Source organism: Phoca vitulina, unplaced genomic scaffold (assembly GCF_004348235.1).
Source record: "Phoca vitulina isolate PV1807 unplaced genomic scaffold, GSC_HSeal_1.0 scaffold10, whole genome shotgun sequence".
In the NCBI taxonomy this organism is placed as follows: Eukaryota; Metazoa; Chordata; class Mammalia; order Carnivora; family Phocidae; genus Phoca; species Phoca vitulina.
Window position 1 is genome coordinate 41,081,694 of NW_022589713.1, and position 19,390 is coordinate 41,101,083.

Sequence of the window (19,390 nt, forward strand, 5' to 3'; positions counted from 1 at the left end):
AAAGGAACTAATCATAAAGGAAAAAAAATTTATTTTTTTTAAAGATTTTATTTATTTATTTGACAGAGAGAAAGAGAGGGAACTCGGGCAGGGGGGGAGGAGCAGAGGGGGGAGGGAGAAGCAGACTTCCCGCTGAGCAGGGAGCCCGACGCAGGGCTCAGGATCATGACCTGAGCCGAAGGCAGCTGCTTAACCAACTGAGCCACCCAAGCACCCCAGGACAGAAATTTTAAATGTGACTATATTATAATTTAAAATTTGTGTTTATCAAGGCACTGGTTAAAGAGATGACATGGCAAACCACAAGTGAAGATATCTGCTCTATGTATGCAGTGCCCATGTGCATGTGTACATATTCCCATCAACAAACTCATATCCAGAATATATAAAGAACTTTCCCAAGTCAATATGAAAAAGGCAGATACTCCAGTATATAAATGATCAAGGACTTAAATAGCACCTAACAAAATGTGAAATCCAAATGGCCAGCAGGCACACAAAAAGATGCTAAACTTCATTAGTCATCAAGGAATTAAAGCCATAATCAGATGCCACCATACACCCATCAGACTGGCTAAAACAAGAATAGACACTATCAAGTGTAGATGAGGATGTGGAGCCCCTAGAACCCTCATGCACTTCTGGTGGGAGTTATTAACAGACACAAGCACTTTGTAAAACTCTCTGGCGGCCTCTAATAAGCTGGACATTTGCCAACACTATCACCCAAGATCTCACTCCTAGGTATACACCCATTGAAATGCATATATACATTCTCTAAAACCATGCCAGCACTATTCGCAAGGAAAACCTGGGAAGAGCTCAAACATCAATCTGTGATAAGTGTCAGTGTGTTTAGTATACCCACATAGTAGACAGCAGTGGACAAAGACTACAATTATACACAGCAACATGGATGGGGCTCACAAACATAACGTTAAGAGCAAGATGTCCGGCACAAAAGATCACACGTACAATATGAAATTCAAAAAGAGGCCTAGCTCATGCAAGGTGCTGGAAGCCAACAGTGGAGGCCCTACGGGGAAAATGACCATGAGGGATGGGGGAGGGGGCTGGCTGCTGGTTCTTGATCTGGGTATGTTCCATTTATGAAAATCCATTGAACTAGGTACACTTATGAGTTGTGTACTCTTCTGAATGTATGTTAGACTTCAAATTTACTCTCAAAAACTAGTTATTCAGAGATACATGAAAAGCTTTTTTTTTTCCTCTATAATTTTCAGACTGCAGAATGGATGTAAGTTCACCTCAGGAAAAAGAAATAATGGAAAAAAGAAAAGAGGAGAAATAATATCACCCACCATCCCGCCAACAAAGGAAAACCATGGTAACCATTTGGCGTAAATCTCCTCAAATACGCATCCATTTTAAAAAGGGAGGGGAAGAGCACATCCCGTAGGGAGTGGTTAACTCAGGCAGGTGCTCAATAAATACTTTGAACCATAAGTGAATAAATCACATTATATGCTGTTTTGTAACCTAGGCAACCACCCCTTTATTATCACTGTCTGTGAAGTAATCCAGTGTCCCTAAAGGATTTGAGTATGCAGGCCCATAACAATCTGGCAAGCCAGACCAGCAAGATGTGTGAATACTTTCTAAGTACACGTGGGCAAGAACATAAAACCCAGAGCCGTGATTTTTCAACCCTGGTATCACCAACCGCCTCTAAAATTTGCGGAGTACTCAGAAAGCATTCATTTTAATTCAGTGTGGTTTTAAAAGTTAATATACGTACCCCCTCCAACTTTTCTAAATGAGCCAAGTAGCCCCAAAACCCTGGAAAATCATGACCAGAGGCTAAACACTGCATTCTCAAGCATGTCATTAATGCAGATCAGGTCAAAAGCAGGTCCTGGATATTTGGCCACTAAAGGCCCACATTAGGTGGGCAGTGGTGGGCCCTAAGTCAGGGTGGGCATGTCACAAGATGAGTCAGACTTGCTGACCCGGACGACAAAGACTGATGTTTGCTGAGAGCAGGGCAAATGATAGACCTATGAACTCAGGGACAGGCTATAAAAGCAGGCAGAGAACCAAGAATCACAATAATAGTAGCCTACACCGGCCAAAACACAAGTAAACCCTGGTTTAACTTCTTCTCTGTCATTCATTCAGTCTCTCAGTTATTCCATGGTATCTACTGAACCCTTATTATACACCAGACTCTGTTCTAGACACTGGGGATACAGCGGTGAATAAGGCAGACAAATTATTCTCTGTCCTCAGGGAGCTTACATCTCGTGCAGGGACCAGAGTAAAGTATGGAGCATGTCAGATGGTGGTGGTTATGGAGAAAAATAGAGCAGGGAAGGGATATAAGGATCTGAGGCTGGAGGAGGGGAGTAAGTCACTTGCCATGTTGATGCAAATGTTTGCTGGGTTCCAAGTTTTAAAATGATCCCTTCAAAACCAAATCCTCATATCCTCACCAAAGAACTCTGGGATAATTATGTTAATGGAGTCTCAGCGTAACCACAGCATTCAGAAAATAAACCAAGAACTTTATGGACCAGAAAGGATCCATTTAAGAGGGACAAATTGAAGATCCAATAATAGCCTCTAGTTCGCCAGATCTTGCTATGCACTGTTCTCAGCCACTTATAGACCAGTATCCTCATGTAATCTTCACATTGAACTAATGAGAAGGGTAACATCTTTTCTCCATTTAACAGATGAGAAAACAGAAGCCCAGAGCAATTAAGGAACTGGCCCAAGGTAACACATATGCTAAATATTGATGTCGGAGTTTGGCCCCCAAGTCCACACTCCCCTTACATTCTAAATAAATGTCCACTGCTGGCCTGAGGTGTTTTTTTGCTGATACTTACCACACTTATTCTATTCAAGATTTGCCTTTTAATATTTTTTAAAGATTTATTTATGTATTTTATTTATGCACGTAAGAGGGTTCAGGGGGGAGAGAGAATCTCAAGCTGACACCCTGCTGAGCATGGAGCTAATGTGGGGTTCGATCTCACGACCCTGAGATCATGACCTGAGCTGAAATCAAGAGTCAGATGCTTAACCGACTGAGTCACCCAGGGCGCCCCTTGCCTTTTAATACTTTACTGAGTTCTTACAACCCCACCGATCACATACACACACACACACACACACACACACACACACACGTTGGACGTGGGTTTCATATTTGCAATGTCTTCTTTTCTCTAGATAATAAAAACTGAATGGCAATGAAGACCCTCAAATATTTAAATATAACTTCCTAGATCCAATTAGAAATTATTTTCTCAAACACTTGATGTTATGAGCAAACCCAAAATAGTTCTATTTGGGTTTGAGATTAAAATTAGCCTTGGGGGGGTGGGGGGCCTGGGTGGCTCAGTCATTAAGCATCTGCCTTCGGCTCAGGTTGTGATCCCAGGGTCCTGGGATCGAGTCCCGCATCGGGCTCCCTGCTCAGCAGGGAGCTTGCTTCTCCCTCTCACACTCCCCCTGCTTGTGTTCCCTCTCGCTGTCTCTCTCTCTGTCAAGTAAGTAAATAAAATCTTTAAAAAAAAAAATTAGCCTTAGGGCAAATTAGAGTTCATATGGCCAATTTCTACTAGGTATAGACATCTCAAACTGAACACAGCCCAAAGGGAACTCCTGGTTGTCCCCCATCCTCCCCACAAACATGTTCCTCCCCGTGACCCTCATCTCTATAAAGGACACCTCAACATCCCAAGTCTCTCAGGGCTGCAAACTCAAAAGTTCTCCTTGGCCCTCTCTTTCTCTCACCTCCTCATCCAACCCATCAGTAATTTCTAGCCTCCCCACCCCAAATCTGTACCTTTTCTCCACTTCTTCTGTCTCCCAGCTGCAAGCCGCCAGCATCTCTTGCCTGGACCCCCATGAGGAGCTCCTCAGTGGTCTCTCTGCTTTTCTATCTGACTGACCCTTTGAAAATCTCATCTCCACATAGTACCCAGAGTGAGCTTTTTTTTTTTTTTTAAGATTTTATTCATTTATTTGACAGAGAGTGAGCGAGCACAAGCAGGGAGAGCTGCAGGCAGAGGGATAGGAAGAAGCAGGGTCCCTGCCAAGTGGGGAGCCCAATGCAGGGCTCGATCCCAGGACCCTGGGATCATGACCTGAGCCGAAGGCAGATGCTCAAACAACTAGAGCCACCCAGGTACCCCCAGAGTGAACTTCTTAAAGCACAAATCAGACCACGTCACTTCTCTGCCTAAAATCCTTTTGGACCACCAGAACACAGCCTTAATTCTTCCCCTGGCCTACAAGGCACCATGTGACCTGGCACTGGCCTGCCTCTCCTAGCTCTTGGGGCTCTCTCTCCCCCTGGTTCACTCCATATGAAAACCAAAAGGTGAGTGAACAGATAGTGTTCTAGATTAAAATGTGAATAGCAGTAAAGACACTAGAGTCACACAAAATTATTTCCACAAATACTTATTTCTCATCATTTTTTTAATACAGTTGACCCTTGAACAAGGGTTCGAACTGTGCAGGTCCATGTATACACAGATTTTTTTCTTACATAAATACAGCAGTACCGAAGTGTATTTTCTCTCCCTTATGATTTTCTTAATAACATTTTCTTTTCTCTAGATTACTTTATTATACTATATAAGACACATAACAGACAAAACGTGTTCATCAACTGTTTATGTTATTGGTAAGGCTTTTGGTTGACAGTAGGCTATTAGTAGTTATGTTCTGGGGAAGTCGAAAGTTATATGAGGATATTTGACTGTATAGGGGTCGGTACCCTTAACCCCTTAGTTGTTCAAGGGTTAACTGTATTTTTTTTAATCTTCCATAGCACCTGCCACTTCTGAGGTTGTTTTGCCCATTTGTTTAGATGCATTCACTCTTTAACACCATCTATAGAACTATACCTAACTATTACACCTGAAATATTTTTCCTTAGCTGTAATGATGAATTACAGAGTCTCCTTAATGTACATTTTTCACCATGCTCTGATTATTTCACATTCCCTCAGCCAATGAGTGTGAGCCAAGTGCTCTGGATGTACTCTCCTGACTTGAGTGTGTCCCACAATGTGCAGCCTTCTCTCCTGTAGCCTCTCTTTATGTCACCTCGTTTATGTTCTGGCCCAAACTGCCTTCCCCAGGGTGTGGTGACGGGGCCGAGTGTGCTACAAGTGAATTGCAGCAGAACGTGCTGCTGAGCGTTAGAATATATGCTATACAGCAACTTGAGGTTATGCAAGAGGACACTAGAGTAAAAACTGCTAGCGGCTGATAGGTACCACATCCTGGGAGCCGGTGAAGGGTACGATCAACAGCATGGCAGCCTGGAAATGCATGCTAAGAACTTTGTGGCTGGAGATTTGTCATTAAGTGCAGGCAACTTCAAAAGTACTGCCAAAAGAATATGCCATGAGGTCCAAAAGTGAAGGTAATTTGCATCAGCTCACCCCACTATTTGTACCAAGGCATTCCCCTAGACTAGCGAGCTCTGGACTCCCTCTACTTTTTTTTTTTTTTTTTCCCTGCCGAGCAGGGAGCCCGATGCGGGGCTCGATCCCAGGACCCTGGGATCATGACCTGAGCCGAAGGCAGACGCTCAACGACGGAGCCACCCGGGGGCCCCTCCTTCTACTTTTTAATTCTGCATCTCCTCAGCTACTTCATGTGAAGATGCCTGTGCCTTTTGCACACTGGAGTAGCTCCAGCTCTGAGAACAGTGCCTGGCACATAGTAGGTCCTCAATAAATAGTCTCTGAATAAACAAACTCATGAACAAGTGAATATATTGTCTTTCTCTTCTTCTCATTTCCTTTTCACTGTTCCAGACCTCCCCTTGAGAAGGGAAAAATGTGCAGTCACTGAATCATCATAAATCCTCTCCAGACCCCTAATGGACCCTCAGCCACAGTTCAGAGAACGTGGATGTGGGGAACAGAGACCTAGACACTGAGACACTAACCATTAGAAAGAGACAATGCTTTTGGAGTCAGTGGTTGAGGAAATAGTGAGTCTACTGTGGTTAAGAATAAACACTGGTGGCTATAAATCACAGTAAATAAACTCAACAAAGATAAGACTTCGCCAGTGTGTGCAGTGCATTTCACCCATGTAGCCTGCAATCACATCGATATTATTATTACTATTATTATTATTATTATCAATTTTGCCTCTTCTCAATCTGGCATAACCTAAATACCCCAGTGGATTTAAAATTATACAAAAGCACGAGTGACTCCAATTCCTCCTAAATCCACTGCAAAGAACAAATCCTTTAATATGCATTGCAGGTAAAATACTGTCCCCAAGTGAAACAACTGTAATCCAGGGTACAATCTCTGTTGGCCTCATAAGCTACTTGTAAAAAAAAGAGAGAGAGAGAGAGAGAGCATTAAAAGTGACTGCCCAACACACAAACCAGATGCTGTCACCAACAAGGCACAATTACCAAGAACTGAAATCAGATTTAGTCATCTCATTTCTCCCTCATCCTACACACTCTACCTGTTCTTTTTCAGCTTTCAAAAATTGAAGGGGAAAAGGGAGAGGCAACAGTAGACACCAGGGCTATTTTGAGAAATAGAAGGATTCAAAAGTTATAGTGCAACTTCCACTGACATGGTAGCAGATCTCCGAGGAAACCCAGGTGACTCAGAAAGTTCTCTGTCTATAATATCTATATAGAAACAACTCAGTTTCCATACTTAGGAAGTCATCTTCCTCCTAGTTGAGTTTCATGTGAAATAACTGCCTGATCAAAGTTTCTGCTGGAAGCAATCTGAACATTTCCAATCCATCTGCCGGGAGAGAGCACCAAGGAATCTAGGGTAACCAGCAGAGAGAAGTAAGAGCTCCCAGGGTATGACTCAAACTTCACAAGCATCCTTAAGAACCCCAAGTCCTAAGACCCAAGGGCTATTAAGGGCAGGACAAAAGATCTCATCAAGTTCTCCAAAAAGCCCCCATTCCTCTTGTGTGGACATTTGTATCTCCCTCTGGCTTGTTTTTGAAAAACAAAGTAAAAACAAACAAACAAACAAAAAACCTGTAAATAGCAGTACCACAACCGCTCCATCCAAGTCTTCCTCACTATCCTCTCTATTGTGTCCCACATATTACCCCCAATACAAGTGTGCTGGGAGCCCCTTCCCTTGACATCCCCATCCTTCCACGTGGCCATTAACTAGGTTCCCCAACTGTGAGGGTAGAGTGAGTGAACAAAGAACTTCAAAAAGGCACCTAAAGGGGGAAAAAATAACAACACTTTAAATAGCAAACTGTCCATTTCCAAAGGGGAGAGGTTGTTTTTAAAAAAGAAAAAAACTAAACTTCTGTTGCAGAGATTGGAGGTCTCAAGCCACCAACGGGGCGGGAGGTAGCACGCGCTCCGGAAGGCGCCGAGGAGTGGTAGGTTTCTGTTGGTGGTGGTGGTGTTTTTAAACACTGAAGTTGTAAAGGAACTATACTACGGGGAGAATTGTTCTGATGGGACCAGCTGTATTAAAGCTTTTCCGTCCAGGCACAGAGCACGCCCCCTCTGCCTCCCTTCCTCAGCCATTCTTCAGGAGTGCGGGAAGCCGCGAGCAGGCAGGGCCCTGGGACCAGCGCGCTCCTCCCGCCACTCCAGTCCCTGCAGGTGCCCGTACAGAAGAAAGCCGGGGCCCTCGCGCCCCTCCCCGCCACTGCGCTGCGGTCCTGGGGTGGGGTCACGGCGCGCCCCATCCCGGGCACCGCACCTGGAGAGGCGCCGGGACGCAGGGAGGGCCCCCGGCGGAGGCAGCACCCGCTCGGCCGCTGGCCCCGTCGCGCACGCACGCACACACACACGGACAGCGGCGCGCGGGAGGGGCGCGCGGGGGCGCGGGCGGCGGGCGCGTTACCTGTTCTGCCAGCCCTGGAGGAGGTTGGTGTATTTGCTGAGCACGCCCTCGAGCGCCGGCTCCCGCCTGCGGCCGCCTCCTCCGGACGGACTAGCGGCCACCGAGCCCGGGCTGCTGCGGCTGCCCCCGCCGCCGAGGCCCGCTACCGCCGACCGGCTGGAGACCCCCCGGCCGGCCAGGGAGCAGGAGGGCGACGAGCCCGCCGAGGTGGCGCGGCTGCTGCTGCGGCTGCTGCTGTTGCTGCCCCCGCCGCCGTCTGCGCCTTGGGCCGCCCTCTCCATGGTCCGTGCGCGCCGGGAACGCGGGGGCCCGCCGCGGTGGCGGCCCCGGCGCTGGGGCTGCTGGCGCGGCGGCGGCGGCTGCTACAGCTCCCGGCGCCCGGGCCGCGCGTGGCTGCTCCAAATCCCCGGGAAATGCCTGACTCATACAGGAGGAAGAGGAGGAGGCGAAGGAGAGCTGGGAAGGAAGCCAACGGGGCTGGATGCAGCTGCGGCCGCCCCTCCTCCTGCCGCGGCCCCGGCCCCGGCCCCTCCCTCCGCACTAGTTTCCTCGGCAAGTTCGGAGAGCGGGTGGCAGGTTCGGCGAGCCCTCCTCGGGTTCCTCTTCCTCTTCTTTCGAGTCCCAGCGGCCGCTCAGGCCCGGGGGCGGGGGGCGCTGCCGGGCGCCCAGCCGCAGGGTGGGCACGCCCTGTCACCCTCGCGTTCCTTCTGCCGCCCCCTCTCGGAGCCGGAGGGGCGAAAGGGAATCTCCGCGCGCTCCTCCCCACCCCCCACCCACCTCGGGACCTGGAGGGAGGGGCGGCCCCACCCACCCGGATATGGACCCGCCCGGCCTGGCACGGGCACACGCGCACCGTCCCTCCCTCTGCCTGGCGCACCACGCCGGGGCCAGACACACATACACGGTAACCTGGAAATGAGCCTCACGGGCCGAGCAAAGTAACAGGGCGGCGACGTCGTCCAGGTTCTCCTGCATGTCGGGTAGGGGCGGGAGGGCAGGTGCTTCTCACAGGTAAGCTCGCCCGGGCATTTTCACGCTGCGGAGTTATGGTAAATGCATCGTGGACAGCAGGGCCCGGACTGAAGTAGGGCAAGAGAACCCAGGTTCCTGGCAGTGCCTCCTTACATTGAGTGCTCTGGGCGCCTCACTCGCCTCACCCTAATCCCCACACTGATGGACGCGTAAATCTGGCAAGTCAAACGTAGCGAGCGGTGTTCCCATACAGCGCCAAGCCCCTGGGAACCAGGGACCCTAAAACGGGTAAGAGTGCACTAAAGGCAAAGGAAATCAACAGAGATTTACAATCATAGTGAAGTATGTATTCTCTGCTGGCTGTTAACTTCTTCAGTGCACCCCCACCCCAAGATACACTGAGCTGCTGCAACTAGGTCTCTAAATCTAAAATTGTTGCTCTTTGGTAAAAGTAGATGAGTTGCACTCTCTCCACCCCACTAATAATTTTTGTGAGTATAAATATCCAGTGCAATCTGGAAGTTTCTAAAATTATCTAGAAAAATAGCTTTGAGGAGCTCAGACACCACACACACACACACACACACACAGGGTGATAGATTGATAGGTAATCCCTGCCCGAAGGATCCACAAACCCATAAAGCAGATAAATAATTCAACAGTTAAAAAAAAAAATTACTAAATGGAATAGAGTCAGCTCTCATGGGGGCAATTCCCCAAGCCCCACCCCTTTCTATAGAAGCTTCATATGCTTCCCAAAGCTTTCAAAGGTGGTTTACCTCTAGAAATTTTCATGGAGAAGCTCCTGGGGCTGATTAGAAGTGGTTATGCTCTGAATAAATTACAATTCCAGTTGCCTATACAGTGTAAAAAGAGAAAAGATCCCCTGAAGAAGAGATTCCATGGTAGAAAAGACTGACTCTGAAGCCAGACCAAGCTGAGTTGGAATCTATGACCTCCATGGAGTTACCACTTTTAGCCTTCATTTTCTTACCTGCCAAATGGGACCAAATGGTACTACTGGCTGTGATGGACTATGTGAGACTGTTTATTTGTTCAAAATATTTACCGCCTCTCCTTATGGGAGTATCCTCCCTCCCTCATTGACCAGGCTTGGCCGTGGAGCTGCTTTGGCCAGTGGAATATAAACAGATGTAAAATATACCACTTCCAAGCATAAGCTTTAAGAGCCATCATATAGTTCAACCATCGTTCTCTTTTCCTTCTACCAGGCGATCAGCATGTCCCAGATAAAGGATCCCCTTCAGTCTGGGTCCTGGAGTGAGAAGATGTGTAGAATTCAGCACAGCCAAAACCAATTAGCATTGGCCATGTCACGTGCACAAAGCGTTTGTTATAAATCACAGAGATTTTATTTTTTTGAAGACTTTATTTATTTGAGAGAGAGCACAAGAGAGAGCAGAAAGCACAAGTAGGGGGTCGGGGAGAGAGGGAGCAGAGGGAGAGGGAGGAGCAGACTCCCCGCTGAGCAGGGAGCCCGATGCAGGGCTTGATCCCAGGACCCCAAGACCATGACCTGAGCCGAAGGCAGACGCTTAACTGACTGAGCCAGGTGCCCCGAGATTTTTTTTTTAAGATTTTTAAAATTTATTTTAAAGAGAGAGAGAGCATGTGCACTCGAACAAGGGGAGGGGCAGAGGGAGAGAGAGAATCTCAAGTAGACTCCCAAGTTGAGTGCGGAGCCCAAGGGGCTCAAACTCACAACCCTGAGATCATGACCTGAGCTGAAATCAAGAGTCAGATGCTCAATCCAGTCGCCCAACACTGAGATTTTAGGAAGCATTTTTACCACAGCATACTTTGTCTAAGCCACCTGATATATGGACCACTATGTGAGTGTCCATGAAGTTCTTCACTGATATGAACACTGAGGAGGTGGGCACATACTGAACTATAAATATCAGTCATGATGTGCCAGAATAACACCCCTTTTTATGGGAGACTCTCAATCCTAAATTCCTGTTGAAAGGGGAGAAGTGCCATCATTTTACTTCATATCATCCAACCTCTACCACCATTACTCCATCCTACCCAGCTGATCTGTGAGTGCATGAGATAGTGCAGCAAATTCTCACCTTAGACCAAAAAACTGAGACTCTTGAGATTGTCCAGTTGAAGGGAGGAGGGGCTACGCTGAAAGGAATAGTCAAGGCTAGTGTGTTAGACCGTTCGGGCTGCTATAACAAAATACCATGGCCAGGTGGCTTATTAACAACAAATTTATTTCTCACAGTTCTGGAGGCTGGAAGTCCGAGATCAGGGTGCCAGCATGGTCAGATCCCTGTGAGAAGTCTGCAGGGCCCCAGATTTATTATATCTTCACATGGAGGAAGGGGCTAGGGAACTCAGTGGGGTCTCCTTTATAAGAGCACAAGCCCATTCATGAGGGCTCCGCCTTCTGGGCTTGGGCTCCTCCCAACGGCCCCACCATCACACGGGGCCTAAGGATTTCAATGTATGAAGTTGGGAGAAACAAACATTCAGACCATAGCAGGCAGGATGGGCCAAGAGCAAATCAATTGTGTGGGATCAGAAATGGCCAAGGAGGGAAGTCGGTAGCAAGAAGTAAGTGGAGCAGACACACTGGAAGAAGAAGGTGGTAGCATGAGAGAGATGAGGCAGATGTCCTCCCCTCCCAGCAGCCCTCTTCCCTGCTCTCCTTGCATGGTTTGGGCTTCTACCCATGGAGTTTTGTATTAAAAGTCACTTCTTACAAAAAACTTTCCTGACCCACCCTAGTGTAGCAAGATACTTGCAAAAGATACTTGCAAAATTCTCTTTGGAGAGGAAAGCCTTTATGTTAGAAAAACAATTTTGAGAACAAAAGACGGTTAAGCGTCTGACTCTTGGGTTTGGCTCAGGTCATGATCTCATGGGTCGTGAGATCAAGCCCCGTGGTGTTGGACTCTGAGCTCAGCAGTCTGCTTGAAGATTCTCTCCCTCTACCCCTCCCCCAACTCGCATGCATGCTCTCCCTCTGTAAAATAAATAAATAAATCTTTAAAAAAAAGAAGGAAAAAAAGAAACATTTGGTCTGATGTGTTCTCCATCCCAGATAATAAAAACAATAGCTGATATTCATTGAGCACTTACTGTGTGCCAGGAAGGCACTGTTCCAAGTGTTTTTAATAAAAATAGCAACTGTGGCACCTGAGCAGCTCAGTCGGTTAAGCAGCCGACTCTGGATTTTGGTTCAGGTCATGAAGAAAGAGAAGTTAAGGAGTCGATGCCATTTACAATTGCACCAAAACCCACAAGATACCTAGGAATAAACCTAACCAAAGAAGTAAAAGATCTGTACTCTGAAAACTATAGAACACTTATGAAGGAAATTGAGGAAGGCACCAAGAAATGGAAAAACATTCCATGCTCATGGATTGGAAGAACAAATATTGTTTAAATGTCTATGCTATCTAGAGCAATGTATGCATTCAATGCAATCTCTATCAAAATACCATTAACTTTTTTCACAGAGCTGGAACAAATAATCCTAAAATTTGTATGGAACCAGAAAAGACCCCGAATAGCCAGAGGAATGTTGAAAAAGAAAAACAAAGTTGGTGGCATCACAATTCCGGACTTCAAGCTCTATTACAAAGCTGTCATCATCAAGACAGTGTGGTACTGGCACAAAAACAGACACATAGATCAATGGAACAGGATAGAGAGCCCAGAAATGGACCTTCAACTCTATGGTCAACTAATCTTTGACAAAGCAGGAAAGAATGTCCAATGGAAAAAAGACAGGTCTCTTCAACAAGTGGTGTTGGGAAAATTGGACAGCCACATGCAGAAGAATGAAACTGGATCATTTCCTTACACCATGCACAAAAATAGACTCAAAATGGATGAAAGACCTAAATGTGAGACAGGAATCCATCAAAATCCTTGAGGAGAACACAGGCCAGAGCAACTTCTTGCTAGACACATCTCCAAAGGCAAGGGAAACAAAGGCAAAAATGAACTATTGGGACTTCCTCAAGATAAAAAGCTTTTGCACAGCAAAGGAAACAGTCGAACAAACCAAAAGACAACCGACAGACTGGGAGAAGATATCTGCAAATGACATATCAGATAAAGGGCTAGTATCCAAAATCTATAAAGAACTTATCAAACTCAACCCCCAAAGAACAATAATCTAATCAAGAAATGAGCAGAAGTCATGAACAGACATTTCTCTAAAGAAGACATCCAGATGGCCAAAAGACACATGAAAAAGTGCTCAACATCACTTGGCGTCAGGGAAATACAAAGCAAAACCACAATGAGATACCACCTCACACCAGTCAGAATGGCTAAAATTAACAAGTCAGGAAATGATAGATGTTGGCAGGGATGCGGAGAAAGGGGAACCCTCCTACACTGTTGGTGGGAATGCAAGCTGGTGCAGCCGCTCTGGAAAACAGTATGGAGGTTCCTCAAAAAGTTGAAAATAGAGCTACTCTACAACCCAGCAATTGCTCTACTAGGGATTTACCCCAAAGATACAAACGTAGTGATCTGAAGGGGCACTCACACCCCAATGTTTATAGCAGCAATGTCCACAATAGCCAAATTATGGAAAGAGCCCAGGTGTTCATCGACAGATGAATGGATAAAGAAAATGTGGTATATATATATATATTATATATATACACACACACACACACACACAATGGAATACTACAATGGAACACTACTTTCAGGGGCACCTGGGTGGCTCAGTCTGTTAAACGTCTGCCTTCGGCTCAGGTCACGATCCCAGGGTCCTGGGATAGAGCCCCTCATTGGGCTCCCTGCTCAGCGGGGAGCCTGCTTCTCCCTCTCCCTCTGCTGCTCCCCCTGCTTGTGCTCTATCTCAAATAAATATATAAATAAAAATCTTTTTTTAAATAAAAGGAATACTACTTTCATTTCAATAAAAAATGAAACCTTGCCATTTGCAAAGACGTGGGTAGAACTAGAGGGTATTATGCTAAGTCAATCAGAGAAAGACAATTATATGATCTCACTCATGTGGAATTTAAGAAACAAAACAGGATCATAGGGGAAGAGAGGATAAAATAAAGCAAGACGAAATCAGAGAGGGAGACAAACCATAAGAGACTCTTAATCATAGGAAACAAACTGACGGTTGCTGGAGGGGAGGGGGATTGGGGTAATTGGGTGATGGACATTAAGGAGGACACGTGATGTAATAAGCACTGGGTATTATATAAGACTGATGAATCACTGACCTCTACTTCTGAGACCAATAATACATTGTATGTTAATAATTGAATTTAAATTCAAAAAATTTAAAAAAAAGATTCTGTCTCCCCGTCCTTCTGCCCCCTCCCCCCAACTCTCACATGTGCATGCTCTCTCTCTCAAAAAATCAATTAATAAATAAATATAAAAATAAACAGATGCTTATTTTGAAAGATTCACATGCCCAAAGGTATAGTGTAGGAAGTGAAAAAGTCATTTATAACACCTTCTCAGACAAAGACCCTGTTAATAATTTATATATATCCTTCCAGACAATTTTCTATTGAAAAACATAGTTGTATATTGTCTTATTCAAAAACAAGTTCTTACTATAAAATGTATAATGATTCCTAACTTGTTTTGTTGATTGAAGTGTATAGTACGGACAGTTTCCTTTAGAGCTATATTATCATTTGTTTCTTTTGGTTTTTTTTTTAAGATTTATTTATTTGAGAGAGAGAAAGCACGAGCGGGGGTGGGGGGCAGAGGGAGAGGGTGAGAAGCAGACTCCCTACTGAGTGTGGAGCCCAAGGGCAGGCTTGATCTCACAACCCCGAGATCATGACCTGAGCCAAAATCAGGAGTTAGACGCTTAACCGACCGAGCCACCCACACGCCCCTATATCATCATTTGTAACAGAGTATTGTGTATGTGTAAAACCCCCCCATTTTAATCATTTCACTATTGATGAACGCTAGGGTGTTTCAAACTTTTGCTATTATAAAAAATGCCACTTACGTAACTTTTTCCATTAAACGATTTCCTTAGAAAAAGAGACTGGAATTGTAATGACTGGGTCAAACCACATATATATGTTATAAATATGGCTCATATATTACAAAATTACTCCCAAAAAGTCTGAGTCAACTTTTACCGTGCCGATCCTGAGTGGGTCTTCCCACATGTTTGAGCATTGGCTGGATGGTCCAGGTTGGCCTTGGCTGGGACAACTGTGCTCTCTCTCCTCCGCAGGGTCTCTCCTGCTCCGGCAGCCTAGGCTGGGCTTGTTCTCATGGCACTGAGGCTTCCAGAGATAGGAAGCACGCAAAGCTTCTTGAAGCCTCGTCTGGAAACTGGCATCAGAGTTATTTCTGCCACATTTCAGCAAATAGTGCTGTCTCTGCACCACGCAGGGAGGGGTCCATATGGCAGTGTTTTGGGTCCCTGTGGTAACTTAAAGGGGAATTTTCCCAATGTGAGGAGTCCTTGATGTCCTAAATTTCCTTGGAGCAGGAACTCATTTAAGCTCTTAAACAGAAAAATAGATAGAAGGTTAATGAAAAATAAATAATTTCTAAAAACAAGTCGACAAAAAAATAGTGCTAGAACAACTGGACATTTATATGCCAAAAACTAAAAGACCTATATCTCACACTTTATATCAAAATGGATCAAAAACTAAAACGTGAGGGGTGCCTGGCTAGCTCAGTTGCTGGAGCATGCTGCTCTTGATCTTGGGTTGTGAGTTTGAGTCCCATGTTGAGTGTAGTGGTTACTTAAAATAAAATCTTAAAAAAAAAAATCTAAAATGAAAGATGTAAAACTATTAGATTTTTGGAGGAAATGTAGGAGAAATTTTTATAAACTTGGGTTAGGAAAATGGAGCAAACAATGTTAGCTTTTGTGAAAAGAGAAGGTTGACAAGGGAGGGCCAAGGGTTCAGAGAGGGGAGTCAGGAACCACAGAGAATTATTCCCAGGCCTTGAGACACAGTCAAGGAACTTGCAACTGGACTGCAATTTTGCCCAACGGGATTTTAGAATTGCCCACTCATTCCTTCATGCCTTCTGTTGGCTCCCTTTTTGAACAGGAATATTTAGAGCAATTACCCTATGCCTGTTTCACCACTGTGTGTTGGGGGAGGGGGAGCAGATGACCTGTTTCTTCCATTTCAGGGGTCCCAACAACTACATTCAAGGAGCTGACCTTGAGGAGCCTTCTTCCTGGCCCACACTCAGATGACAAGATTCTGGACTTCTGGCTGGTACAAGGATGGAATGAGACCCTTGAGGACTGGATGAGTGTGTTTTGCGTATGAGAGGAATATAAATAATTTGTGGCCTGAGGGTGGGCTGTAGTGCTTTCAAAGATATGTCTACACCTTCTGTGATATGTCTCCCCTCAAGAGCTGGAGCTAAATTCCTCTCCCCTTGAGTATAGAATGGACTTGGTGGCCCACTTCTAATGAGCAGAATATGGCCGAACTGACGAGATATCACACCCAAGGTCAGGTTAGAAAAAGATAGTGGTTTCTGTCTTAGGTGAGCCCCCCCTCCCCTTTCTTCACACATTCTAAAGGAAACACCTACCACGACAGAGGGACACTCAGGCAACCTAGGGATAAGCCCACATAGGAGGAATTAAGACATGCCAGCCACTATGTGAGTCACCTTGGAAGGAGAATTTCTGAGGTCAGCTAATGGCCTCATGAGTGACTTTGAAAGTAGATCATCACTGGGTCAAGCTGGGGAATGACCGCAGCCCTGACAGACAGCTCCACTCCAACTCCATGACAGACCCTGCACCGGAACCACCGAGCCAAGCTGCTTCCAGATCCCTGCCTCTCCGAAACCATGAGGTAATAAATGTGTGGTGGGTTTTTTTTTTACGATTTTTTTTTAATCTACTTGAGAGCAAGAGAGAGAAAAAGAGAGCACAAGCAGGGGGAGTGGCAGGCAGAGCGAGAAGCAGGCTCCCCGCTGAGCAGGGAGCTCGATGCCTGGACTCAATCCCAGGACCCTGGGATCATCACCTGAGCTGAAGGCAGATGCTTAACCAACTGAGCCACTTAGGCATCCCAATAAATGTGTGTTGTTTTAGGCCACTAGGTAGGGGATGATTTGTTATTCAGCACTAGAGAACTAATACGGATGGCTACCGTGAAATGGGTCATTCTGTGATTTGTATCTCTTGGTTTCTTTCCCACGACCACTGACCAGCTTTTCATATCCTGAAGATAGGGAATACAAAGCAGGGAAAATAAGAGAATTCAGGACAGCTTAAAAAATATATATCAGTGTGGTATTGGCAAAAGCATAGACACATAGAAAAACGAAACAGAGTAGAGTCTAGAAATAGTTCCATGTAAATATAGCCAATTGATTTTGACAGAAGTGCAAGGGCAATTCAGTGGAGCTTTCTCCATTTTTTTTCTTTTGCTGCTGTAAAAAATTGCCACAAACTTAGTGGCTTAAAACAACACAGATTTATTATCTTGTGGTTCGGGCAGTCAGGAGTCTGAACAGGGGTCCAAAGGGCTAAAATCAAGCTACCAGCAGGGCCATGTTTTTCTTGACAGCTCTCAGGGAGAATCAGTCCCTTACCTCTTCCAGCTTCTAGAGGCCACCTGCATTCCTTGGCTCATGGCCCCTTCCAGCAATGACATCACTCCAACCTCCTTCTGTCATTTCATCTCCTTCTCTGACTCTGACCTTCTTATGTCCCTCTTATAAGGACACTTGCAATTACATTGGGCCCACCTGGATGATGTTTTCAACAGGTGGTACTGGAACAACTAGACGCTCATATGCAAAAAAAAAAAAAAAAAAAAAAAAAAAATATATATATATATATATATATATATATATATATTTTAACCTGGACCTATACTCACACCTTATACAAAAATTAACTCAAAATGGATCATCAGTCAAAATGTGGAAGATGAAGCTCTTAAAGCTTCAGAAAAAAAAATAAGAGAAATCTTTGTGAAGTTGCATTAGGGAAATAGTTCTTAGATACTGCATCAAAAGCACAATCCATTGTTAAAAATAGAAAAATTAGACTTTGTCAAAATTTTGCTCTGCAGAGGTAATGATATAAGAGAGTACCTGAAAAGATCAGCCATAGAATGGGGAAAATATTTGTAAATCATATATCTGACAAAGGACTTGTCTCCTGAGTATGTAAAGAACTCTTGAAATGCAGAAATAAGAAAATAAACAGCCTTATTTTTTAAATGGTAAACTATTTTTTTTAAGATCTTATTTATTTATCTGACAGAGACAGCAAGAGAGGGAACACAAGCAGGGGGAGTGGGAGAGGGAGAAGCAGGCTTCCCGCTGAGCAGAGAGACTGATGCAGGGCTTGATCCCAGGACCCTGGGATCATGACCTGAGCCGAAGTCAGACGCTTAGCTACTGAGCCACCCAGGCGCCCCTAAATGGTAAACAATTTAAACAATCACTTCACCAAATTAGATGTACAGATGACAAATAAGCACCATGAAGAGATAGATGCTCACCATCATTAGTCACTACAGAAATGCAAATCGAAACTATAATCAATACTACATACCTATTAGCATGACTACACACACACACACACACACACACCACAGAAAAATCGACAATACCAAGTGCTGGTGAAAACTCAAAGTAACTGGAATTCTTATACATTGCTCGTGAGAATGCAGCATAGGACAGCCAATTTGGAAAACTCTTTGGCATTGTCTTTTCAAGTTAAACATACACTTACCATATTTATCTAAAGGTAATGAAAATCTGTGTTCACACAATAAACCTGTATGTGAATGGTTAAAACAGCTTTATTCATAATGGCCAAAGCCTGGAAACAACCCAAATATCCCTCAACTAGGGAATGAACTAAAAACAAAATAAAACAGTGACACATTCATACAACGAACAACTACTCAGCTATAAAAGAGAGCAGACTGCTGATCCATGCAACAGCACAGGTGAATCTCAAATGCCTTCTCCTAAGTGAAAAAAGGCAGACTCAAACACACACTGTATGATTCCATTTATATGACATTCTGGAAAAGGCAAAAAACTGTGGGAAAGAGAACACATCAGTGGTTGCCAAGAGTGAAGGGTTTGACTATGAAGAAATAGCCGGAGAGAATTTTTTGGAGGAGGGTAGGGTGATGGAGCTGTTCTGTATCTTGATGGTGGTGGTGGTTACAAGGACTCCATGCACTTGCCAAAACTCATAGACCATCCACCAAAAAGAATACATTTTATTAAATGTCAAATTTTAAGCAAAAAAAAATTAAAAGAAGAAAAAGATATATGAGGTCAAATGCCCTGTGTTGCCTCATGTTAGGAAGTGGGTTCCCTATGTCAGGGAACAAAGGACAGATGGGTGGGTGGATGGATGGATGGATGGATGGATGGATGGATGGATGGATGATGTCTGCCTACCTGCATACTTATGATCACCTGCTCAAATTTTTAAGTTCTTCAGGTGATATTACTCAGACCTTTTGGGTAGGAGTGCAGGTGTCTTTTCTATACACCCCTCAGTGCACGGTACGGTGAGCATCTGAGGCTAAATGAGACACCAAATG

General features: G+C 45.0%; 1 protein-coding gene across 1 annotated transcript in view; it reads right to left on the reverse strand.

Annotated features, from left to right (window-relative positions):
• The window catches only part of OSBPL10 (oxysterol binding protein like 10), a 307,285-nt gene extending 299,145 nt beyond the window's left edge, over nt 1-8,140 (reverse strand). The window contains exon 1 of the mRNA XM_032408850.1: nt 7,860-8,140. Coding sequence (XP_032264741.1) covers nt 7,860-8,140 — 281 coding nt within the window. The remainder of the gene's footprint in view (nt 1-7,859) is intronic.
• Nucleotides 8,141-19,390: the final 11,250 nt, after the last annotated feature.